The sequence below is a fragment of the Clarias gariepinus genome, chromosome 4 (assembly GCF_024256425.1).
Source record: "Clarias gariepinus isolate MV-2021 ecotype Netherlands chromosome 4, CGAR_prim_01v2, whole genome shotgun sequence".
Taxonomy (NCBI): Eukaryota; Metazoa; Chordata; class Actinopteri; order Siluriformes; family Clariidae; genus Clarias; species Clarias gariepinus.
This window is the reverse complement of record NC_071103.1, coordinates 19426180-19453698: the sequence shown is the minus strand read 5'-3', so window position 1 is coordinate 19453698 and position 27519 is coordinate 19426180. Positions and strand designations below refer to the sequence as shown.

Below are 27519 nucleotides of genomic sequence, written 5' to 3'. Positions count from 1 at the left end.
CATCAGATCCAATCAGCATGTTTAATACTTCCATTAGTTAGATGATCCCTTAAATTGCCTTCCAAACAATTAAAGCTATAGAATTTTGTTACACTGCTTGATTATGAGTCAGATTAATTATTATAAAATTATTATGATGAAATTATTACGTGTACTCAAAATGTAATAAATATGTTTTCTGTTGATTTTTTTATTTTATTTTATTTATTTATTTTTGTTAATGACCTTGCTTCATGTTGAACTTAAAGAAAATGTTGTACTGTTTCAGGAAAAAAAAACAATACAGGATAATTTTCTCTTTGTTTATTTAATCGTTTTTCATTATTGTTGTTTGGGGAGGGGTATAGAGATGGGGATTGGGATGTGGTATGTGTGTGGTTAGGGAAGGATTTTTTTTTTATCTCGTGCAGGACAAAAAAGGAGAGATCACGAGAGACAGGGAGAGAGAAGTGAAAGCACACTGGAAGAACCATGTCATTAGACCCTTCGGACAAGCATGCATAGATATAGGCATCACAGATTGAATTCCCACTTACACTTATTCAAACAAGTTCATATCCAAATAAAATCCATATGAATTCTAATGTCTGTCTTTGGATCACATTTCTAACAAATGGTTAAGCCTTTACATAGTTTTTGAACCAAAACCTGCGGATTGTGATCATTTTGTGTTGCGATTCCTCCATTAAAAGAGAGACAGAAGACACGAAGTAAACAACAACAACAACAACAACAAAAAAACAAAAAAAAATTAAGCCAAAAAGAGAAAACACAAACCAAACAGTGTATAGATTCATGCCCATTATGTTGGGTTATATTAAGAGATGGCAGTAGAGTTGTACAAAAAAAATCACAAACAATCTGTAGTCACAAACAGTAATAAGCAAAGAAATACATTTGGTTTGTGATTATTACTATATCCATCCATATTTCTTACCTTACACATAAAGCAACAAAATACCTAGCAGGAAATGGCATCACTCTTCTGGTGACCTGTCATGTTTGTTTGGTATAATTAGCTCCTCATGGCTTGTCTCAAGTGCTCTCCAATCTTCTGATGATACAGTAACTCATGGTCTGTTATGCAAGCCAACATACAAATAGCATTGTACATGGTTTAGAACATAAGGTATGAAAACTGAGAAAGCATCATTTCTACGATCTGTAAACAAATAATATATGTAACCCATGTTCTATTTTGATCGATCCAGCATCCTAGACAGGAAAATGCTGAACGCTGCCACAAATTGCTCTAGATCAATTTTGCTCTATATTTCAGCATGACTTTTAGACTCATTTCCTATATCGATCTGTGAACTTAAAAATAAATTTCTACCCCAAAGGGTCAAAAATATGTTAAACTAACCTCCTTTTTTCCTTCACAGACATCTGTTCATAGATATAATATTGACATGGCACTGTGGTGAGTTAAGAGGAAATTAACCACCGACTTACTGAAGAGTGAGGTCATTTCCACCAAATGTGTCTAAAATGAGAAAGAAGCCCTCTCCCAAAATAACTCTTAAATAAATAAATAAGCACATATCGTTACCTTGCTGCTTCCCTTCTGCCACGTACTAAGACTTGTCAACACTGGAAGTTGATACTGAGTTAAGCTTAACAAGCACAGACAAAAATTAAAGCCTTATAAACATTCGCTTTTACCAACAGTCATTACTGTTGTGAGACATTAGACGTCTGGGTTACCTGCATATAATGACAGTGATATGTGTGGAGCCTTATGTAGCATAAGATTCAATAAAATGCCACAAAGATATACGGACACGTGTGCACACGCACGCACTAAACTCACTCAGAAAAAAATTCCAGATTTTCCAGTCTCCATGCCAGTGTCAGGAGCTCAACATAACAACATGTACTCTATCATATACTACAGGGAGGGCTTATAATTCTGTACAAAAATAAATATTGTCCCAACATTGCATAAATAATCAATCAATAAATAAAGTCTTTCAAGTCAATAAACAAGTTTATCTTATTGTATTTGGCTTTCACATAAGCTTCAGAAATCAACTGAGGTCTTCAACCTCCAATAAATAAATAAAGAAAATGAATTCACGAAGTTGGCCAGGAGATGCAGTGGTCCTGGTTGTTCTCATTTTATTCTCCTCGACAGCAGGAAAGAGTGAAGCAGATACCCACTGTGTCTTCCGTTACTTGTTTTAGCTCAGCTTATATTCGAGCATAAAAGATCATACACCCATGCAATGTTTCCAGCCATGGCCACTAACAGTAACCACGACTAACTGGAAGACGCCTAGTCTATTCTTATTGGCCTGAGTTCTTCAAGAGGACACTTTCTGTTCGCTCTGATTCTATTAGAACATGTTTCCGGATAAAATGTCCACATTTCTGTCAAATTATTTACATATGTTGATCTTAAAGACAATTGCTTACGTCTGTTGTATACAATACAGGCTTTAAATGTCCAGCAGTAAATTGATTTATGTTGTGTTACAAACGGAATTCAAGACACAGTATAAAAATAAAGAAGTAACTGAAAAGCATTCACAGTATTTACATACAATTAATCGAAAACATTAAATGAAAATGTATTGGGGTTTTTATTGTTTTTCTTTCTTTTTTTTCTTTTTTTTTTGCAAGTGATGCAGCATTTTTCATCCATAAACCTTCTTGTCTAAATATTTTGCAGTCTACTTAGACTTTTTATGTGGTTCATTTTGTTTAAATCCAAATACATTTCATGAACATGGACAGTCGAACAAAAGTGCAAACGAACCACATCAGTCAGTGTGCTGACATTTTATCAGTTATATCATAAGTGGGATTCCTGTAAAGCTGCTTTCAGGGGAGTGTAGATTCTTTTCTCTCTCTGGATGGTACCAACATCCAAAGGCTGTGCAACTCTGTGCCTTCATCACTCAGACAAGCAAAGCTTCGCCAGAGTAGAAAGGTTCAGTGCAAATAACTGTACAGTGCTGTCTGGGATGTAATATTACACTGACATATAGCATGCATGCAAAGATGACCAAGAGAAGGAAGCCCACTATGATACACTATACGTTTGAAGCACACAATGTGTGTGTATATAGATATATGCTATTTTTGTATTTATTAATATGCTTATAATTTCTGATGTTTCCTAATAAGACCTCAGCTCATCCATGAACAGAAGTGAATAGTCTTCCTTATATAACTTGGGTTGGAAAGGAAATGCATTTCCAACCTTCTCAACATTGTCATAAACTTTATATAAAGTATTAAGAGCTTTGATAATTGTTGAATTTGGTTTTGCGTAAAATTTGCCTAGAGTTGCTTTTAAGCAGTATCACCTTAAACCCATGTGCCAGATTTTGAATCATATAAATAAAATAAGCCACATGGAGCAAACTTTGGAAATTTGTTTTCAAAAGAAACAGCTCATCTGTTAGTCCAATATAATAACATTTAAGCTGGATAGATGTCAGGACAGATGTCTGAATTAATGAGAGATGAATTGCCAATAGGGGGAAAAAAGATTTTGCTCCATGGGTGTTCAAATCCATTTCATACTGTAATTCGTTTTCTGTGGTATCAGATTTACTTATGTAATGACACATGATATCTATAACGGATGAAGAAAGTGTTGATTGAAACTCAGCTGACTTTACACAACACCTTACATTTATGCATTTTTATTTCACTATCTTTTTTGCGTCTGCATGTTTCAGTTGTTTTTGCTGCTTTGTTATGATGTTGACTGTATGTTCATAGCAATGAGTAGCATCCATGTAGCTAGCATGCATGAATTTAACCTTTGTCTGTACTCGTCTCTCCAAACCCCATTGTGAATAGATTTGTCCTTACTCTCTCTCTCTCTCTCTGTCTCTGTCTCTCTCTCTCTCGCTCCAGTGCTCCTCTTAATTAGTGAATAATGTTTGTTAGAAAATTCTGTCATTTTCTCCTTATTGTATTTGAAGTGGCACGAGATCCGGCGCAAAGGAGAGATTCCTGAAAAAGTGATAGATCAATTCAAAGAGCTGATTATGTAGCATAAAATGTCAGTCGAAATCAGTTTTCTTCCTGCTCCTAACACTCATTTTGTTGCCGTGGCACTGGCCGATGAGGATTCCGACTCCTCCTCTTTTTCCTCCAGTATTTCATTAACGGACGGTGAGACATCAGAAGCTTTCCATTCTGCGATCGATTCCCCAGGGACCTGTCCTGGACTGCTTCCCCCTACTGAGGTCACTTCCTCTCTCTGGGCAGCTGGAGAAGGAATTAAAGTCACTGGTTCTGGTTCCATGCATAATGTTACTTCTTCCTCCTGAAATGAGTGGAGACATAAATTAATCTTTTTGTGTATATGTGTCTCCCAGGGGTTAATATCACCGCCTAGTACCCGCCTTGGAAATATGAAATGTAGACTTCGTCGGAGAATGCTAAGCACTTACATTTAGCACATTGACTTCTTAAGACCTGCATGGTGACTAGGACCTCACCTTGATCTCTTCCTCTTCTTGAGCTTCCAGTAACGGTGAGTGTTCTGTTCCCATGTCTTCTGAGGGTGCCGTTAGATTTCCCTCATTGCTTGCAGCCACGCCTATATACCCACCTACTTCAGCTTGGTAGGTCTCTGTAAGCCCTGGCCCCCACAAATCGACCAAGGGTGGGTGGGTGAGTGGTGGTAGACTGTGAATGGTGCTGTTGGGTGTAGCCTGCAGAGACTGAGTGGCACTATGTAATCTTTGTTCCAAAAACTAGAAAAAGAGCAAACAAAGACCGGAATTAGTCATTTGCTATTTGTTGGTTTTAAGCATTAAAATCTTATTTGTGATACTTTGTGGCACTTCAGACCATTTTAAACATAGATTGTATAACCATAAATCCTACAATTTAAACTATGATTTAGTTAACTAATTCATTTTAAAGCCACCTACCAATTCTGACCTGAATGGACCCGACCTGACCTTATGTAACTGGGAAGTGCCACATCAATCTAACCTGAAGAAAATTAGCTTACATCTAACGAATATTAAGTAACTATTTTACTTAAGGAGGGGCAAACAATGAGGTATTTACTAGGTAGGTATATAAATCATGTAAATTTGGGATAGTGAAGGGATCTTGCAGAATCTTCATGGGGTGTCTGTTGTCTTTTGTCTGGCCAGTCCAGTGCTGTCCATTCACTTTTGGTTGCAATAAAGTTTTTTGCTATTTCAATACCCAAGTAGTTGTTGGGTTTTTGTTTGGAAAATTAGTGCAGTTCACAAAATTTGCCATGACATTAGTGGGATCACAAATAATTCTGTTCAAGGAGAAACACAAACAGCCCAACAAAAAGAGTGGAAAAGAAATTAGGAACAAAGGAGCTGAACATCACAAGTTAAAATACTGTGCTGTTCTATTTTCCTGTTCTATTTTGTGTGTCGTGCATATGTCTAGGGGCAGTAAGTGTTTGAATGCTCTGCCATGGATTAGCATTGTATCCAGGGTGCACCAAGCAAAGGTGCTCCAGGACTCCTACATAAAGCTGTTGAATTTATTTGATGTGTTTGTCAGTTATAGAGGTTAATTAAAACAGGGATACGAGGATAAAGATTCACTTCTTACGAAGAAATAAAGAGAGCGATTCATTCTTGGCTTGCTGAATTCACTCCTTCGTTAGAAGTGAATCTTAATCCTCGTGATGGTGATCCAGGTGATGGAGCGAAATCAGGGCTATCGGGAGAATGCTTTAACACATCAAAACAAATAGTTTCGACAGTGTGGGCAAGTATGTGTCAACGTTTGTCATCAGGAATGGACGTATGTGGCCTTCCTTGAACTTCTCTACCCATTCATACACACTTCTTCGCGATAAAACACTTTTGCCATTCTCCAAATCTTCAATAAATTCAATAATAAAATCTTCGACCTTCAGACGACAAAAAAAAAAAAAAACGAATGACAGGATGCTGCTTTTTTTTCATGCAAATCACCATTTTTGCTGGCACTGCAGTTACAAATCAACCGATGTAACACACTCACATCTGCACAGCAGTGACTGGGGAGACAGCAGCCTTGAACAGAAAGTGCTGATGAGACAACTAAAGTTTTAATATATTTAAAGTGCGGATAATTTCTGACTCACTCTCGTAAGTTTACATTTGAGATGGTCAGACGTTGCCATTCCTCTATAATCCGACAGTTGCTGTACTCTAAACTAATCACACATTAACAGACAGCATGGCATCATGTGGTATGAGCAAAATCTTTGCCAAGTTGGTTTAGAATTGTTTAAACATTTTTCTTCTGAGAAATTTCTTCTAAATGAAACAGCATATTTGGCTAGGCATGCTTTTGCTGACTAAATGTTTTTAATAGTAAAAGATTACAAACAAATTGAATTTAGTATGTTAATTAAACACGCACCAAGGACATACAAGTCGAAAAAAAAAATGAGCGTTTAGTTCAGGTTGTCTTTACACACTGCTAAGGCATCCTGCTTCTGAATAAATAGCTCCACTAGGTAATACACTTTGAGGATATTTGGTGATATTACCACCACATCACTGTGAAGTCCCTCAAATGAGTGGCCAGATGTTTGCAAGAATATCCTATGAACTGGATAATAGCTGCAGTGAATGATGCCTACAGAACGTTGCACTGTTGCTAGCAGTGCTTTAGACAGGATCACCTGTTGCTGTTGCTGATACTGCAGGATCTGTTGTTGCTGGTATTGCTGTATCTGTTGTAGTTGCTGGATCTGTTGTAACTGGCTCTGGTGGTGTTGGATGTACTGCTGCTGTTGCTGCTGTGACAGGAAGTGAGCCGCAGTATTTCCATCATAGCCGCTATCGCAGGAGGCACCACCTGCCATGACATAGGAGCCTGTTGCTGGAGAGGCCACTCCTGACTGCTCATTGCTGATTGGCTCCCAGGCATCTGAAGAGGAGAGGCAGTACAGGCCCTGGGAGACGTACGTGTGAGGCCACACCTCTGCAGAGGAATGGTGTAATATCTGGTCTAAAATTAAAAAGGAAACCTTTTTATAACAACTTATTGTGTTATGGAACTGTACAGCCCTAATCGGTTTTATTAAAGATTACTGAATGTACATTAAACAATACCAACTTTCAGCTTTTCAGATAAATTCATGGATTTTTCTTTTTTGTGAATAACCTGCAGAGTTTAAGTCTGATCACATTGTTCTTATATGGTAAAGGTTGTGGAAACACATCGCACAAACTCTTTTCTAAGAGTTTCATCATGTTACTGAAGGCTCAGTTTCACCAAATGCAGTGATAGCTGCCGGTCATAACATTTAAGACCACTTTCCTGGAGATGCAGGAAATGAAGGTATGAAGTTAAAAAGAAGGAATTTAAAAAAGGATCAGATTGATATAAAGGTTAATAATCATCTACAGTATATCCTTTAAAACCTGGGCCAGTACTGAGAGGCAAGAGTGAGAGAAACAGTCACAGCCAAAGATTTTCATAAATGTGGCAAGTGTTCCAAAGCCATTGATTCTTGACCCTTGGGTATTTTATTTTATAATTTCAAATAAAATTGACAATACTAATCCTTTTTCACCCGTCAAAACTGTCATAACTTTAGTCAATAAATAAAAAGTGTCCTACAGGGATCAATTTTAGGCTCTATTGAATTTTCCATTTCTATAAATCATTGCTTCTGTCCTAAATGGTTATAAAATTACAATTTGCATTTCATAGAAATAGCATATAGCAATATGAAATGAGAAATAGTTTGAAAAAAAAAACTAATCTGGTATAGAATACTCATAAAACCAAATTTTGATGTTCACTCATCTCATAATCTATATCGTTTTATCTTGTATACAGGAATGCAGGGGCCTGGACCCTATCCACCACAAGACAGGGTACACCTTGAATAGGGTGTCTATCCATCGCAGGGCAAACACACATATACACACTCGCACGCTCATTCACACACTACAGGCAGTTTGGGAACGCCAATTAGCCTAACCTGCATGTCTTTGGACTGTGGTAGGAAATTGGAGTTTGTTTTGTTCCCCTGACATACAATAAAGAATTATCAAGATAAAAAGATTATGATAATGATGTTAAAAGTTAAACTACCTCGGCTGGTGATGCTCTCCTGGTTGGCCTCACTCAGATGAGCAACACTGCCTTGGTTGGAGCCTGCACTCATGCTTTCTCCATCCATAGAATTCCAAGCAAGCAACGTGGCCTCGGATATTGCAAACTGCTGCATAACACCTTAAAAACAAAGAGGGAATGAGCGCTTTATCACCTCAATTTTCCGATAAGAACCAGGAATATACTACATCATAAAGAATCATAAAGTTGATTCATCTCATAATATACAACGCTTGTACTAAGATGTGATAAAAACATGTGGTAGCTTAGTGGTTAAAAAAAACTACACCTGGAAACAATGTATAAAAAACATGTATCAAAGTCAATCACGTACAGTTAGTTCAAGCCTCTTTTACATTTCCATGGTTTACATTCTTGAATGCAATCTAAGCATATATTCGTCCTCCTACTCATTTTGCTCATCTTATATTCCCAGCACAGTAGGAGGCGTCATCATAAACTTCCTCTGAATCCCGAATAATGAGGACAAGTGCTGAGACAGCTGAGACACAATATTATAAATATGAGATAAAAAGAGCTCTGCACACCACTACTATATTCCCACCATCACTATAAATAAAAATCATAATCCTCTCACACTAATTTATATTCTAGCAAGTTGCACAACAGGCATAAGGGGTGTTGAGCGTCTTTTGTTAGTAATACCTGATGCAAAGTGAAGCACAAGCAACACAGGATTCCACACTGTAGCTGCTCGTACAGTACATGCAGATTCCTGATGAAGATTTTGACTTTTACACTTAAAAAAGTTTTTTTTTTCTCTTTACCTGCTGCAAAGCGTGCCTCCTTCTCTCCATCACTAAGGTCACTATAGGCATCGTTCTCCAGCTTGCGTTCCTGCTGAAGATTGCGAGTGGAGAACCGACCAACACTGGAGCCTCCTGCTCCTACTGTCTGCATGCCCCAGTTCTGCCACTCTATCATATGAGCCACGCGGCCCTGTGCCATAGCTGTTGGCTTTGTCACCTTGTCCTTCATAGAACGCGTCACTCCTGAAGTGGAAAGATGAAAAGACAAGTAAGAGAAGGTGACATATAAAAAAAAAATCATAGATGAGATGAAAAGTATTGCAAAGATGGTGGGGATAAGGGAAGAGTTTTGTGTTTGGTAAGATGCAAAAGCGATTAAAGGTGAAAGGTAACATGGTTTTGGGAGCTGAATTAATGTGACAAATAAAGTGGAATAGTGGAGGCTTTGAATTGATTAGGTGAATGTAAAGCTATTTTCTAATGAGACTGTACAAATTGATTTGGGGAAAGAAAATGGTTATGACAGATGAAGGTGCAGTTAAAGGAATGAAAGTTTGGCTTGTTGGAATAATCTCTCTCTCTCTCTCTCTCTCTCTCTGCACTATAACTAATCTACACCAGGTTTAGGGCACCTACTGCTGTAAATATCTTGTGTTATATTGCATGAACCAAATTTGTACTAAGCCTTAACTATGGCATAATAAACTGCAGATTTTCGCTCTATATATGGACGCTTATATAAGATTCATGGGAGAAATGGTCTCATCAATTATTTACACACGTAATGCCCGTGTTCTATTATAAATCTGGCATCAGCAGCTCTAATGACCTTACCTACCAAAATCTGAAATGAAATGATAATTATAAATTAAATATTAAAGGGAGGAAAACATCAAACTGCACTGTACTTTAATACACATACATGATAATCTAAGAGAGAGAAAGACACTAAAACATCACGAAACACTGACTGATTTTCACGCTGCACTCCACAAGCACTTAACACACAAAAATAACTGCAATTCCCGTCCATCACCACTCCCGAAACAACAAGCCATAGAAAAAAATAATGTGTTGTGGGTAGTGTATTTCTTTCTGAGTGAGCATCTCTCGTGATATCTGATATTCCACCAATGGATTCGCATGCCATTGGCGAGCATTTTTAATGGGAACAGGGAGTGAAAAGGGCACCCACGAGGGGCCATGTTGCCTCCATCTCCACCCACTCAGACTGAAGCCAACATGGGGTCAGTTACCAGTTTAAAGGACAGACACACACCTGACACACCTGTCAGTGAGGACTTAGCCAGAGCACCAATGCTGTAGGCGTTGGAATTCCGCTTCTTTAGCCGGGGCAAAATGGAGGTCGTGTCCTCCATGGATAGCTGGATGGGAAGAAGATAGTGGAGATAGAGAAAAAAAAGAGAGAGGGAATGGGGAGAAAAAAAGAAGGTGCAGCAGAAGAGGAACAGTGAGGGAGCAGGATATGCACCTCAGCAGAGAGGATAGGGCAATAAATAAAATGTTATGAATATTTGGAGGGATAGAAAGGGCAGAGGTGATGGGGAAAGTGGTGATAGACACAGAGTTAGTGTTTCTTACGTGAGTGTGAAATACTACATTTCCCAACAGTCTGCTGGTCAGTGTCTGTCCCCTTGCTTTTGGGAATTGTAGTTTGTGACATTCTGGTTAGCAATAAGCTCGACCATAGTACAACAAAGTCATTGTACAGAGAGAGAGAGAGAGAGAGAGAGAGAGAGCCCAGAAGTACTGCAATGAAGGGTGCATGAAGGAGCTAAACTATCTAATGTGAGTTTTGAAGAAAAGCAAAGGAAAGAAAGAAAGGCAAAATGAGCGGACTGATAATCACAACACTTACATTGATTCCATCCCATGAAAAGTCTGTTCGGCCATGCTGAGGGAAAGAGGGGAAGGAAAATGGGGAAAGGGAGGAATAGGGAAAGAGTAGAAGACAGCAAGAATGGCAACAGTAGAAAGGAGACAGGAGGAAGGAAAGAGGGATTGTGACAGAAGAAGGCAATTTTAAAAATATGCGAAGTAGAAAGAGGTATAGAAGAAGGAAAGGAAAAGAGAGGGAATCTTTGTTCAAGACAGAAAACAGAGGTGGAACTATGTTGCGTTTGTATGTCAGAGTGTATTGTTGGAATTGCCACCGATGGTTATTACACATTACTCAAGTGAGAAAGAAAATGTAAAACATAAACAAGCTCAGTGGGCATAAAGACAGAAACCGAGACTGTTATGGGAGCAAGCCATGTTAGGAAAAACTATATTAAGGTTCATGAAACAAAACCAAATCTTGACGGCCATAAAATAACTTAATGATTGCTGTTCCTGTGTGTATTACTTATTACCAGGTTCCATGTACTAATTTAAAATTAGGCAAGGCAGTTATTTTTTAATAAGCACAATAATATGCTATTAAATCAACTTCTCATAGAGACAAAAAAAAACACCCTTCACAATGCTGTGCTTTGAACAAGGTCATGTCTATTTTGCACGGATTCAGAAGAGAACCTGCTTTATATGGTCGTCACACACTACAAAACACCAGAGCCTGCATGGTATCGAGCATATAAAACAGCATGAGACTATTGTATGTTATTGTTTTAACAGTATAGATGCATGTTGTTTCTTTGTATGAGAGATTTTTATCTAATATGTTGAATATACCGATACGCATTAATAGCATTACAAATGATCTATTTAGTTCTTTTTCTTTCTTGTGTGTATATTGTTTTCACTACACAAGGCTATTTCACTGCGGGATCCTGACCCAGCGCTGTGAGCCCGCAAGCTTTTTAAGGCTCCCTGAAGTGATGCGCCACCACCGCTATTACAGTACCAGATGCATCATGTCGACCATCACTCCAGCTTGGCAAGAATAGTTTTAGGTTAACTTAAAATATAAAAATGTAAATCAGTCATATCTGAGCTATTCAGCTAATTAGGTCTCTTAGTTAGCTAGCTGTGTTCTAAATGTATATTGTTGCATGTATTTAGCATCTTGATCCTGGAGGAACGTTGCTTTGTTTCACTGTGTGCTGAACTGTATACAATAAACGCCTACTTGACTATATTCAAGAAAAAAACAATTGAACTATAGCTTTTTCGTTCCTGAGAGTGCAATACCGAATACTGTATTACATCACATCTTTTTGCTCGCACAGGGCTTGACCTAAAGACTCACTCCCGAGGGATGTCCAGGTGTCCAAAACAATTGTGTATCTGATTCAAAAGGAAGGCACTATCCTGTTGCAAGCATGTGACTCTTGATTATGTAAGATCTGAGAATTCTACAGTGGTGTGTCATTAAATATGCAGTCTGTTTAGTGAAACTTTGCATTCTTTGCGAGAGCACATTCTTCTGACACTTTTAGAAGGAGATATCTCTGGAATTTTAATAAACTGCAATTCAGGAATTGATGTCCTGAAACTTTTTTGGCATAAAATCTTTTTATAACATTTTTATGCACATGCAGCGAACACTGAAATGAAACTCAAGCGCAAGATGATAAGCAAGCTGTCTAGTTGGATATAAGCATTATGTGCAATAGCAATTGCTTTCTGTGTGTGTGTGTGTGCGTGTGTGTGTGTGTGTGTAAACAACAAGCAACCAAAACACTACATTATCACATTACAAGAGCACCTGTCAAATGGTGAGATATATTTGGCAGCAAGCAAGTGAACAGTGGGTATGTGTAAGGATCTGAGCGACTTTGACAAGGGCCAAATAGTGATGGCCAGATGACTGCGACACAGCATTCCCAAAGCAGCAGGTGTGGAGTCTTCCTGTTTTGCAGTGGCTTGTACCTCGAAAGAATAACTATTGACCTGGTGACAGGGTCACGGATGTCCAGGACTCTTTAATGCACGAACGTGGGAAGCAGCGGCTAGTCCATTTGGTCCGATTCCACTACTGACACAAACTGCTGAAAAAGTTAATGTTGGCTAGGATACGAAAGTGTCGGAACAAACAGTGCATCACAGCTTGCTGAATATGAAGCCTCGTAACTGCAGACAGAGTGTCCATGGTGATCTCTATTCACTACCGAAAAACTACAATGGGCATGTGAGCATAGGAAATAGACCTTAGACCAATAAAAGAAGGCTTCTTGGTGCAGGGAATCATGTTTCCTTTTACGTCATGTGGATTGCCAGGGGCGTGTGCTTTGTTTACCTGCGGCAGAGATGGCAGCAGGATGCAGAATGGGAAAAAGGCGAGCTTGGCAGAGGCAGTGGGATGCTCTGAGCAGTGTTTTTTGCTGGGAATCCTTGCATCTTGGCAGTCATGTGAATATAAGCGTACCACTGTTCCACCTACATAAAGTACACCCTTTGGTGGCAATGATATTTGCCAATGGCAGCAGCAGTATAATGCAAAAATTACTCAGAAAATGGTTTGAGGAACATGACAAAGTGTTAAGCATTGACTTGGCCTCCATATTCTCCAGATCTTAGTCTGATCAAGCATCTGTGGAATGTGCTGGACAAACACGTCTGATTCATTTGCTGCTAACAGCACAGTGCCAGATGCCACAGCATTGCTTCAGAGGTCTTGTGGAGACGATGCCTCAGCTCAGAGCATTTTGGCAGCACAGCGGGAACCTACACAATATTAGGCAGGTGTTTTGTGTGTGCGGTTATATATATAGTCAGGTTTGTAGGCCTCCTGCACGCACTTTCTCAGTCCTGCCAACAAATCTTTTATTGGATTGAGGTCAGTGCTACACCAGTACCTCAACTTTATTATCCTTTAGCCATTTTGCCACCACTTTGGAAGTATGCTTGGGGTCATTGTCTATTTTGTAACCAAACTTTAACTACTTAACTGTTGTCTTTTATCTTAATTTTGACGTTTTTTTTTGTCCCTCCTGAAGCAAAGCAACCCCATCCTCATGATACATCATTTTGCCTCCACAGGAAAACCAGTTTGAACCTGGGACCTTGCAATCCAAGGTTGGAAGGTTCCAAAGTGATATAGTGAATTATAAGTGAAACAATCTATCTGGGAACAGTTGTTGGTAAAATTACCTGTGCCATGCATAAAGTAAATGTCTCAACTTTCTGGCCGAAACTATAGTTTGTTAACATGAAGTCTGTGAAGTGGTTAAAGGATTTCAACATTCTATACAAAGTTTTAATGATTTTAACCTCAAGTGTCCGACTTCAACTGTACACAAATTGCGTTCCAAAAGTAATTCCTCCTAGTAGACTCCTTTGAAAATCTAAGAAATCAATAATGACACTAAAAGTTTTATGACAGTAAAGCAAACTACTTTGGCACCTAAGTTGTGCAGCAAAAAAGCATTCATGGTATCATCCAAAAACACAAATTAAAATCCTGATGATGCCATTCGTGACCAAGAGCCAAAAAAAGCTAAACTAGTCATGATCTCAAGGACGAAGCTGTAGTTTCCACTTTTACTTATCAATCACAGAGATACTAATTAATCATGGGCATCTGTGAGCTCATGCATGCGGAAATTGGTGAACAGCATTCCCCTCCACGTGTGTTATGTCACCACCAACACTGAACGAACAGCAGTTTGAAAAGATGCGGCTTGCCCGATGGGTGGGAATTGGCTGTGACTAAATTAGGGAGAATACTGGAGAAAAAACTCATTCTCCAAAAATCTCCTATTGAAGTGTATATGTTCAGATGACACTCTGAATGGGTGATAAGGTTTTGCACGAACGTTCATTGCCCATGCCAGCTCAAGTGCAGATAGTCATTCTGACATTCATATAAATGTATAAAATATTTGAATTTACTTAAGTTCCTGTCAACAATTTTATTTATAATAAAACTTGTTGCATTAAATTAAAAACAAATACAAGATGAAAGCATTTTCACTAGCGATCTCGGACCTTTTTTAACCCACTGTATTTATACTTTGTGAGATGAAGCATCATGGCTGATGATACTGATGAAGTAGAAAGCTGCATCAATGTTTAAATATTTACAAAATAATAATTCATAGAACACGTGGTATCACCTTGTGTCCATGATTATGCTAAATAGGTTTAACACATTAGTGTGTACTGTATTTCTCATTTTTTCAGTTAATATGGCATTTTAGATGAAATGTTAACACATTCTCATCATCACTAAACAGCACGTCTGTGCCAGTCAGTTGTATCTTAAAGATATAATCTTGTATCCATCGACTGCTTATTCAATATATTGTTGGACCTTGTCCCGTGGTTATGATTATGTTTCTGGATAAGGTTTTTAGGAAGACTTCTGAGAGATTGTCTGAGTGTGAAAGTCCTTGAGCTGACAGAGGAATTTGTCATTAATATCTGATAAGCCTATTTCAGTGAGAATGTCATTAAGTATTCTTCAATTATCTATCTAGTTCCAAAAAAGTAGATTTAGTGTTTTATGTTATGAACTGTCATGTACGTGTATCGTCAAGCTGTATATACTGAATCTATAGCAACGGAAAAGGGAAGATGGAAAAAGAGAAGAAGAGATGGCTGCAAGGTAATGTTGCAATGATGATGCTTATGCCACAAGGACAGTCCAATAACATCCTAAATCACAGCCTGATACAGAACCTGACACAGAACCTACTATTCATCTTAATATAGAACACATCTCGGTTTAGATTACATAGAGACAGGACGCATTTGCATAATTACCAGAATGAACATACAGTACTGTAAAGGAACGACAGCAATAACCAGCAGTAAACATAACACATTGGTTAAAATATTTTTTCCGTTTTATATCAGCCAAGAAGAACAGCTGCCATGTTTCCTGTTGTTTCTCTTTGACCTGCTTTTCAGAATGGGCCACTTTATTCACCTGTACATGTCCTAGCTCTGTACGATTCAGTATTTATTGTTATAGTTGTTTTGTCAGGCTTACCTGTTCCCCATCCTTCTGTACTGGAACCCCATCTGCCGCTTTAGGAAAAAGGAGAGAATAAAAACTAATTAGGGGAGGGCTTGACAGAATGATATAATTAATTTTTTCGACATTAAACAGGTGAATCATCAGGTGTTGGTTTGTTTCAATAATGGCTACACATAGGCTCTGTGCTTCTCATAGTGTTACTGTCAAAACTCCCTCTAGTATGAACCTGGGAAATGACTGACAGTGTAATTGAATCACATCCCAACACCTTTCGCCTAAGTGCACACCCACTGCGCTTTCATCATGAGCTCAGCTTGACCTGCAAAAAAAGAGTCTAACAACAAAGACAGACCGAGGCAGAAAGGAAAAGGAATGTGTAAGCAAAGAGAATAGTGAATTAGCCCAAAAAAAAGAAGAAGAGCTGAAACGTATGCATATTAAGAAGGATATAGTCTCACTTTCTCTTTCTGTCTCTCTAAGGGTTTTCAGGCTCTCACTTACAGAACTACAACAGATTACATAAGCTCTCATATATAAGCCAGCTTCATAATTACAACCACAGATAAATTATGCAGCCTATTACACACACAAAAAAATGGCATCTTCACTAACAGGAGCAAAGGGTCACCTGCACTAGGGTTTCTCTAACAAATTCGATTCATTTTATTTATTTCATTTTTTACCCCTTCGTACTAAAAGTGCAATGCTAATTAAAGATGACTTAATTACATAGGGGCCTCTGATAATTAGGTTCCAGCACATCCCTGGTCTCTAAGCGGCTTTTCGTTATTTAATTGTTATTGGTATTTTAGTGCAGTGTTACTTTAGCACCATGAGACTTGTGCAGGTCTTGTGATCTAAAACTGTGTATGTTTCAGAGTATTATTGAAGAGGATTAAAGTGGGGGATCACACTCTTGGTTTTGTTAATGTCAATCTGTAGTCAATTCAAACATCCCAAATTACCTTAGCACAAGATTAGTGCATCAATGTAGATGTTGCAAGGACTGTACAAATCCGATAACATTAGAAAAGCAAACCTGTTCAAATCAAATCCGCTATACCAATCAGGATTTCTCCGTCGATGTTAGTGTTGTTCCTGTTTAAAGTGTTACTGTTAAAGTGCCTGTATACCTTCTATAAATTTGTGTTAGTGTTCTAACCAATACACAGTCTTCTTGAGCTGGATTGCATGGTGTCTATGTACTTGTAGTACCCTGTCTCTGTTTGTACCTTGATGTATTTTTAATGACAATGCCTTTTGGGAGTGTCCATTAAAAGCATGCTCAGCCCTACAGCCAACCTCTCACTCCTCACTCTCACTGTACAGTATATGGACCTTGTCAATATCCACATGATCAAACATGGTCAAAGTCACCTTTAAAGGAAGATTATTTATCTGCACCTATCTGTACAAAATAATAATAATTATTATTATTTTATATATATATATATATATATATATATATATATATATATATATATATATATATATATACTGTATATACTGTACATAATGTAAAGTATATGTATTCTAGGAAGATGTTCAACAAGAAACTAAAACGACTTCAGTATGATTTCACAAGTCTCAAGGTTTAGTGGACGGATAAACATCATTCTTTCAAAAGATATTTCCTCTATTGTTTTTATGATAGTGTTAGAGAGTGATGTTTAACTTTCCAGTCTAAAATCCTCCACAAGCGCTCAACCGGGTTATAATCTGGTGGGTTTGATTTACATAATTGTCATGCTCAACAGTCTATTCAGTGAGGCCTCGTACCCTGTAGATACAGTAGGTACATTGCCTTTTTTTTGTTGTTGTTTTTGGAAAAGTCCAGTTTCAACAAGAGAGACATATTTGTCATAGAATAAACATGATCAGTTAAAATAACTTTGCATTTATTAGCAGCAACCCTTTCTCCTGATGGGTCAAGCTGATTCATGCCCTTCACAGCATATCAGAGTCCTTCAGTTTGTGAATTATCTAAAGTTGAAACGCTTAAAGGGAAAGGGAAAAAAAATTCCTAAGCAACAAAAAGCAAAGAGCAAGCCTCTTCAATTGTATTGCTATGTAGATTATTACAATTTTGTTCAATAGTGACCATGAGGGGCATACAATCCACAATATCCTTTCAATGTCAGTAACATTATTTGAGTATATATAGTGGAGGCATGGAAGTCAAAAAATTGTCTGTAAAGTCTGTAAAACCTGTGTGCTAGAAACCTATTAACGCTGTCGCAAGTTACAGGCCCGTTCATGCAATCCACTTTGAATGGCATTGTATGATCACTCGCTATAATGACAAATTCATTTTACAAAGCCCTTCATCTGAACTATGTGCAAGTACAGGCCAGTAGAGGAGACCTGTTTTCCTATTATGAAAATCAAACCGTGCAGTCTTTGCCTTCTTTTGGAGTCCTTCCAAAGTTTGAGTAATCCCAGACCATAAAAAGCTACAGATTATTTCTATCTGCAAGTAGTGTGTTCTGGTTGTCAGACTTGTCTGTGACATTTTAGCAGTAGCAGACACACCAGGGTGAACTCAAAGCCATCTAAATAAGAAACCAAGCACACCCAGATGTCTTCTGCATGGTATCCAAACAATGTTATATAAAGTGCAGAACAATTTATAGCTGTTTGTTCTTATCTTGTATTAGGATCAGGCTAAATAATACAAAAGCACAGAATCAGTGTCGAGTAACTCTCTAATGCGTGAAAGGGAATAATGTGTAATTACAGAGAGAGCAAGCTGACATTTATCTATGCACTCAGCACTGCTGCAGCTAAAACTGGTATGAAAAAGCATGAGTCATCTTAACATGAAAATATGGGGCTATGATTTAATTACTCTGCAATTTAGGTGATCCGCCATCATTCAGAGAATAAGTGTCATCAAGTGTGTCTTGTTACAGTATGTATATTTATTAACTAATATTAGAAGGCCTACAGTAAAGCAGATACATGAAATATCTTCAATACGACTAACAAATTATAGATAGATAGTTTAAATAAAAAAATACTGAAATGGCTGCTCCGTAAGGGGTGTTCAAGTCAAGCCTGGACTTGATAAACTTAATTGATATTAACAGAAGACTTTAAGCACAATATGGTGATGAGACTCTTAGGCACAGTAAAACATTTGAATGGTGCAAGCTTTTTTAACAAGGCTGTATGTCCATGAATGACGATCCCGGTCAAGGTGGTTAGTCACCCACTGCAGGCTTTCCCGTAGACATTAAGTGAGTGGAACGGCGTTCTGTTTTTGCAGGAAAACGCACAACCTCATACGGTCCACTGTGTCACTTGCACATTGCAGGCTCTTGTTTGGATGTTATTGCCACATCCCATGTACAGTCCTGGCCCTGCTCCAAACCATTTTGGTTTTTGATCATATCCTTGGACAATTAAAGGGATTCTGGGAGGTCAGGGTTTTAGACGTAAAGCAAGCAGTCCGATCATGGTTCTAACAGACTGGAAAAACTTTCCACCCTTATGGTATCCAGGCACTAGTTAAACTAATGCTTGGATACCAAAAAAATCTCAAAATTCAAAAATTAAGTTTTTAAGCATTGATAATCACTCTTAAACTATTGTAGGAAAATATATAGTAGGCTATTGCTTCATTCGTCTCCTAAAGTTTCCATTTTAAGGATAAGTGTCTTAGGCCAGGGGACACAGCTGCTCATCAGTTAAAACCGTTGTTTCACACATCCAGGATTGGAGGTTTGAGTGTTGAATCCTGTGTTTCTGCATAAGATTTACATGATCTCCCACGTTTTGTGAATATTCTGTTTTCCATCTACAGTAGTGTATAATTGGGTGTGTGAGTGTGTGCACCTGTGCCCTAGGTTGCCAGATTGGCTGGCACTCCATCCACGGTGTCCAAGTCTTGCACATGCTCTGACCTCCCTGAGAAAGGCCCCCAACACTATACAGCGTAAGCATTATGGAAAATAAATGTATGTATTAGGTCAAAATAAGGCATAATAGGCATATATAGGCCTACACACTAAACACGACTATAAAGTTCCTTTTTCAAGGATCGCAGCATTTCAGTGGTATGTATTCACCTGGACACTATGGATACAATCTCTTTTGAGCAGAAGCATGTAAATGAAGCACAACTGGGTGTCCTAGCGTTATCACTGACTGCTCTTGAACATGAAGTAACTGATGAGTTGCCGCTGTAATTACTTTACCAGGGCCCCTTGACACATGAGGACAAGTCATCCCTTAATTTATGTTGTAACCAGGAGACATGTAGCCGCTGAAGCTCAATGTTTGTGTACGGCTCAAGGAAGTCTACGATTCAAGGCTCCTCACACCTCCTTAAAGCTGCCAGTTTGACCGACAGAAACTTAGATTCTGAATCAGGCTGCAGTCTTAATTCCCCATAATGCACGGTTTGCTGGTTTTCGCCATAATGGAGTGTTGCAGATGCGGCGCGCAGAAATAACAGCTGATCACATGACCACAGCTGAGCACTTCTCCCTTATTAGCGAATATCGCGCGACTCCCCAGTGGCAAAACCACAAAGAGAGAGAGAGAGAGAGAGAGAGAGAGAGAGAGATGTGGCTATATGCAAAATCTTATAGCAGGCCTGCAGCTTGTTTAAGAGTAGAGGATCACGTGAGATATAGTTAGTAAGCTATATGGTTTTGCTATTCGGTGTGTTCATTTCTGACATGACTTTATGTAAGCTCTACTCTCTTCTAAGGCAACATTTATTCTAAGCAGAAGAGAAGAGTTTTTCTTTTGGGGTAAACATCATCCTTAAATAGGGAATTTAGGGGTTGAGCTTTTTGGGTTGAGCTAAGGGAAACAAGGCAAACAAAAAACATCATAGCATTTATAATTCTGATGTCAAAAATGAGGCGGGGCAAAGAAAAAAACAGGAAATTGCCCAGGACACAGATAAGCTCATTTGGTGGGCTAAATCTGTTAAAAAATAAAATAATAATTTAATGACTCAATTTATGATGCAATTGTAAATTATTTTGACTTACTTATTTTCACATTGTCCCACTTTATAAAAACAACATATTTATGAATATGTAAGAAATTTAATGTCAGTATCAATTTTTCTGTAATGCAATGAAGGTTTTATAGCAGAGGAAATGTGCAGTTTAGGAAATTATGCACCTGGATAGCCTGCATGATAAGAGCTTATTGGAAAATTTGGATCTGTATTCATTTTCTTCATTCACTCATTCATTCATCCATTCATCTTCAACAACTTTATCCTGGTCACGATCGTGGAGGATCTCACACCATGTGGGAGGTTGTATCCACTTTGAATGTGATATGGGCGTGCTAACAGACTGCCCTTACTAATTATTCTTCTTTCAATTAATGAAATAAAAGACTAATTAAAATATGTAATATAAGCCATCTAAGACTTAATATGTGTATTTGAAATGACCTTCCACATGGCTGCTGTGAGGTTCTCAATTAAATGTCCTAATCACAGACTTAAATAAAAAAGAGTTTATTTATTTATTTATTTATTTATTTATTCCAACTAGTGTCTGGAAAGATAATATGCATCTTTTTTATAAAAAAAAAAAAAAAAAAAAAGCTTATTTATGGTCACATTTATCTAAATATTTCTACTCCAGCTGCCTTGACACTGTCAGGGCTAGAACCCTACTAACAAAAATCCATCGGCACGGGGTTGCATGGCCATCCTGTGGCTGTTCTAAGCTGTGAGACCTGGTCCTGATGCCCAGAGGCTGACAGCTATGGATTACTGGCGTTCCCTCTTTGAACATCTCCGTCGCCTATCTCTATGTTATGCACACACTACACACTCCTCACTACACCTCATCAGTCACCCTGCAGAGACCTGTTTCTGCAGGGAAGGGGCCAATACCTGCTGCAGCATTCTGAGCCAATGTCAGACCTGTTTGATAAACAACATGTACGTGTTACAGACTGCACTTAATCATACCCGTGGTATGAAAAGAGCCAAATCTGCCTTAGATGACGCAGCTGAAAGCACAGTCATCCCCATGACTTATCTGTTATCATGCTGTAATACGGCCCGAGTTTGTTGCTTCATGAAACAACTACAAGTCGACTGTCCGCGAACAGACACGTATAATAAACTAAAACGGCAGAGATGGTTCACAAGCACATATCTGTTCCAGGCAAGCATTTTTGTTTCACTGGGAACGAATGTAGGTGTCATTATTAGAGTGTTACAATATGTGTGTGTACTGTATAGACATGGGCGCTTTGTAATCAGATCAATAACTGGGAGTCCCTCTCTGTAATACAATATCTTAAATGCAGCTCAATCATTCTTAACAGAAGGCACAGCGAGTTAATACACTCTATTGTACTTGGAGTATATGCCAAAGAGAGACATTGCTGAAGCACCATTGCAAGTTAAACAGAAAAACAGTAATCTCCTGGACTAAAGTTGTAAAGACACAAACGCAAAGACATTTGAGGCATTGGATATGTGATTGTTGGTCATGATGTAACATCATATCGTGGTTAGATCAGGAGCATCTAATATAACATCTAATATTTCTCGCATAGGAAACTCCAATCAGAAAAAGCTATAACAGAGCTTCTATGACGGAGCACGCTAGTGACCACAGTAGACCTTCGCCAAAAATGTTCAGGAGCCATTCCTGACTGAGACTGTAGGAATAAATAACAAAAAAATGAATTTTGTACTTGTTATGTCTTAAAGTTTTCTGAGTAAGGCTAAGAATATAGTACTGTCTTGAGACTGGAATTGTAAATATAATAGAAAAGCAACACGCAGTGGCCCAAATCTCATTTCCGATCTTTTAAAGAGCCTGTAGGCCAAGGTCAACAGTTACATCCACTTGGGGCCTGTGGGGTTAAAAATACAGAAATAAATTAGTGAACCATTTCTTTTTTATATCAATTTCTCAACCGTACCGCACACAAGAATAAAAAAAAAGGGGTTAAAGTCAAACTGCTACACAGAAAGTAACACTTAGATGTAGTGAGACTGCACCAAAGGGATGAAAAATGCAGCTGAGCCACTTTATTACACAAAAGAACAGGGAACAAACAAACCTGACTAATGCGTCAGGAAGCTTTGTGACATGGGGCACTTTCTTAAAGGCTCTCCCTTTCTATCTCTCTCTCTCACACACATACACACAAAAGGTTAACACAGCCTCAAGTAATAGCTCGGAGAGCTCCCTGAGGTGTAATGGCAGTCATGCACAGAGACTTTGTGTTTTCTCCTCAGGACTCTCTGTACACTGCGTTTTCTCTACCATGACACTGTAACACAGGCAATACAGCCTTCTTACATGCACACACACACACACACATAAAAAGCCCAATGGGAAAGCTTTTATTGAGCTCCTATATGTTCCTGAGCATAAGGTGTGTGTGTGTGTGTGTGTGCGTGCGTGCGCGTGCGTGCGTGTGTGAGCAAGTTCAAAATGACGCTCTTGGTGCAGGTCCGCTGCCGTAGTCCCCTGTGACCTGCATCGAGAAGTAAAAAAGCTGAATAAGCGGAACACACTTAACCACTTCACAAAATAACCAACTCCTCGAGCTCACTCAGCAAGGCGATGGTCTACCTCCACATACACCAGAACACAAAGCAGGCTTGGTATGAGTATTTTATTGAGAATGAGTCCAGATTTAAATGCACATGCAGCCCACTTTATGAAAATGTGAACATTTACCCGGTTCAAAGCCTACATGTTTTAGCCTCCGCAGAGACCAGATATGGAAATGTGTTTCTACAGCTGTACTAAAAAAGCCCTTCTCCAATGTTACCTACTGTCCCAGAGTTATAAATAAATCGCATGTGTTGAGAACAAAACTAGTCCAGAATTGCATGAAATCGTATGATGTGTAAAATCCTTTAGAAAGCTGATTTAAACATGTATGCAGTTTCCATAGTTCTTTCATAGTGGCCACTTATGTTTATTTTGGTCACAATGTTTTTACTATACAGTCTAAAATAGTTACTTAAACATACAGTACAACACATAGACTCCAACTCTCATTTCTGAAAAACCCATAGAGGAAGACTTTGAGTTGGTTCTTCAAGCAGCTCTTCACTCAGTACTCACTTTCGAGTGTAGTGTACGCTTGCTCTAATTACAGCTTCACTGGCTGACATCTGGGTCAGAAGTGAGCATGTGCAGTATTGTGGAGAAGATCAAATAAGTCTGGGAAAGAACGTGACTCTTTAACTGTGAGGGGAATGTACTGAGGCTACAGCATACACCGGGAAAATAACGAAAACAAACCTTTGTGATCCAGTGATGCAGACTTCCCAGATTCAGGTTCCTCAGTTCAATGATAAGCTATGGGTTTCTGTCTATGTGGGAGTCTGGATGTTGCCCTGATGTTTTTCTTCCTTGCACAAGTTGCATGTTGCATTGTCTGAAAGCATGTTCGCTGATATATGTCTCATGCAGCAATGGCGCTTAAAGAAATAAAAACGATTTGCAAATTTTATTACCATGACTTTGTATTGATTATAGTGAGCAAATATTCCTTAACTTCGTCCTTTTAAAGGTTAAAAATCTTCCAAGTATGGCATGTAAACATATGAGAGTGAAGTGCTTATGCATTATTAATTTGTGTGTGTGTGTGTGTGTGTGTGTGTGGCATTAATATAAGTATTGCCTAACCAGTCTATGTTTGTATGTTTTTATATAATGTTACTTCAGAAAGCCTCAAGTGTGTGTGTGTGTGTGTGTGTGTGTGTGTGTGTGTGTGTGTGTGTGTGTGTGTGTGTGTGTGTGTGTGTGTGTACGTGTTGTCCAGCTCAGATCACAGTCTGGCTCAGAAAGCTGATCTGAAGTTCGCCGATCGATACCTGACTCCAGAGCTGCCCAAAGGCAGAATACACCAAGCATCCAACAATACTCGATAGAACGTGCCATTATATTCTACTCTGCTCTACACTTACTGATATACAGTATAATGCTCCCACACACTGCTCCACAGAACTCTCACAGTACATTTCTTTACTTTATAACACTGTCATTATAAATACAGAATTTTGACAACATTTGACAAGACGTTAAAACACATTAAAAACAAACATTATCAGTAAAGGAGAAAAATCGTGGGACTGACCAAGGAAGAGAGCTTCATACTATTCTTTGACTTGATGAGTGGTTTAAAACTGAGACAGGTATATGTGAAATCATCATTTGGAAATATACACTTCCCACTATATATGTAGGTAAAAAAAGTCACACACTCCATGATTTCATTCTATGCTCATTGCTGTAAAATAAGATCAATCTGAAATCATTCGAGCACATAACCTTTCTCCATGGCTCCAAAGTGCAAACGTTATGTTCCTTAGCAAATCCAAGCCTTTTTTTTCTTCATGCAGCCCGAAAATTTGACGCTTCTAAATTGCCCATCATTCTTTTGTGGGACAGCGTATTTCTTTCAAGCAGTAACACATACATGCTCTGACAAATACTGTACCGGTGAAAGGTTTGGTTTGGGTGTATTTTCTACATTCTAAAACAATACTGGATTTTTTTTTTCGGTATTATGAATTAGCATAGGCTAATTAAGTAACAACAACAACAGTCAATTGTTATTGTAAGACATGGAGATTAGTTCCTGCAAGAACATCATTGTCAAGTGCATTTGCAAAACACATCAAGCACCATGATGAAACTCTCAATATCACCAATTTACAGCACCTCAGATTAGAGCCATTGTTACTTTTCCAAGGAGATTACTGTATATTGTGGATGCCATCAGCATTGTTTTACAATGTAGAAAGAAATAAAAAAATCTAAAAAGTTGTGTCCAAAATTTTAACTGTTAAAGCAAGTGTTAAAAGTCTCTTGAGAATGATCACTTTATTGCTGTAAGGAAGAAGCAAATATATTGTAAAATATAAATATAATGTTTTTATATTTTTTCCCTTATATTTTATATCTTTCACTAAGCAAAACTATATATATATTTTTCCCTTATATTTAACACACTAGAAATATACACACTAGAAATATAGCTCAATATACTCATTTCCATATGCAAAAATTCCTCTTTTTTACTTCCGGTCTAATAATTCAGCAGTGTAATAAATAAATCATTCAGTGTTACCACCGTTGTTTACTCTCACTACAGGTATTTAATGACACACTGCATTATTGTATGCAATATAAGAAAGAAGATGGCAGTTGCACTGACAGCCACTGACGGTCACTCGGGAAGCTGTTAGAGATCTCGATATTCACAAGTACATGTTAATCTGCATCGCCAAATGATTGTGCCTTTATTATGTTTATTTCTGTACTAATGATGGCCTTTAGCAGAGGCAAGATCAGTGCCTATTACTTGCTCTGCAGTGATTTAAAAGGAACTGTATCGAGACACGTTAACATACATCTCCTAATGCAGTTTATAACGCAAACTGAAAGAAAACAGCAGCAGGTGGTTATTGGTTATTGGGGATTAACCTTGTTTACATTAGTGATGGATAATCACACACTGACCGTCACACACACAAACACAAGTCAATTTCAACTAATCCATCCCAAGCACTGTCAACCTATTTTTTATAGCAGCAGATTTTTACACTCTCAGTGAAAATAAGATCTGCTCAACAATACTGTATGTAGGACTTTTATTCTTAGGATTGATTCTTAAGGTCAGTGAGAATAAAGCAAACATAAGGTCACTATAAATGAAACAATAACCTGCTTCAGACCTGCTAAAAGATTCAGAGAGGGTGTTATTGGTTTACTCCGGGTCCAGGCTTTCAGAGTGCCCACGTCAAAGTGCTGTCAATAGCCTTTTAAGTCAAAAGTCAATAGAACCGATCAAAGCTCTGACCAGGGAAGGAGAAATGTTTTATAAATATAATCTTTGTTTCTTTGGGAGGCGTCATTACCAAATTCATGCTGCATTGCCTTTTGTTCTAATATATATGCAGAAATCTGAAAGTGGCTCAAACATGATAAATATTTATGCACTTTAGAGTTTTGATAACATTTTTGGAATAGAAGCAGTTATAAACACACACACACACACACACACCACACACACACATTCTTATTAATAACTCCTGCTCATACTCCCCTTTTCTTTAATCCTTGTTGCATCTCCCCTCTTATCTGCAATTAACTCAAGCATGCCTCTCTCTCTCTCTCTCTCTCTCTCTCTCTCTCTCTCCCACTCTCATGTCATGCATCTTACATGTTTATTCCCTTTTTTCAGTTATTTAGATGTAATTCATCCATCTTTGCAAAAGTGGTCAAAGCAAACAGCTGGTATTGCTGCATCTTCATCTAACAACTCTACCGCCTACACTCTCTCTCTGTCACACACACACACACACACACACACACAACCCGGTCATGCAGTAGCATAAATCAAGAGATGTAGGTTGGGCTTCAACAGCCTTACTATAAAGTCATAAAAATGGATACATAAAGGCGTTAAGCAGAGATTCAAAGATAAACAAATGCACAAAGTGACACACACACACACATAGACAGACACACACATATCTCATCCCATGCAGCCAACAGTATTTGACAGTCATCTCAAATGTGAAGGAGAAGAAGAAGAAGAAGAGAATGGTAGCTCAGTGCTGCTTCCCACACCAGCAACCCCTCCCCAACTCCCTAATTACCACACACACACACACACACATGCTAATTTCAGCAAAAGAACAGGTCTTACTGAGTGTTCGCGAGCCAATACATCCCATGGTTTATTCACAAAGGCCCAGGACATGAACAAGGAAGCGCTTGCCGTTCACCATACATTCTCTCCTCCTCTCTC

At 38.4% G+C, this 27519-nt stretch overlaps 1 protein-coding gene across 5 annotated transcripts; it reads right to left on the bottom strand.

Moving 5' to 3' along the window:
* Positions 1 to 254: 254 nt before the first annotated feature.
* Positions 255 to 27519, bottom strand: fam131bb (family with sequence similarity 131 member Bb). 5 transcript variants are annotated; one of them, XM_053494703.1, is made up of 9 exons: positions 27418 to 27510; positions 15754 to 15791; positions 10735 to 10770; positions 10135 to 10240; positions 8874 to 9098; positions 8065 to 8205; positions 6641 to 6969; positions 4464 to 4721; positions 1154 to 4288 (listed from the first exon to the last, which is right to left on the bottom strand). In XM_053494703.1, the coding sequence occupies exons 1-9, from the start codon at positions 27443 to 27445 to the stop codon at positions 4058 to 4060; spliced, it is 1392 nt and encodes a 463-aa protein (XP_053350678.1). In that variant the 5' UTR covers positions 27446 to 27510; the 3' UTR covers positions 1154 to 4057. The 5 variants fall into 5 exon arrangements, with proteins under 5 accessions (XP_053350681.1, XP_053350682.1, XP_053350678.1 ...); XM_053494704.1 differs by having other exon boundaries at positions 10144 to 10240; XM_053494705.1 differs by lacking the exon at positions 10735 to 10770.

Excerpts from the sequence above, each read along its gene's own strand:
- fam131bb (XM_053494703.1), bottom strand. The coding sequence starts at position 27,445 with ATGGGATGTATTGGCTCGCGAACACTCA. Across the intron at positions 10,771-15,753 it reads TACAGAAGGATGGGGAACAG|CATGGCCGAACAGACTTTTC; the intron begins GTAAGCCTGACA and ends TCTTTCCCTCAG. Across the intron at positions 9,099-10,134 it reads CTCACTGACAGGTGTGTCAG|GAGTGACGCGTTCTATGAAG; the intron begins GTGTGTGTCTGT and ends TTTCCACTTCAG.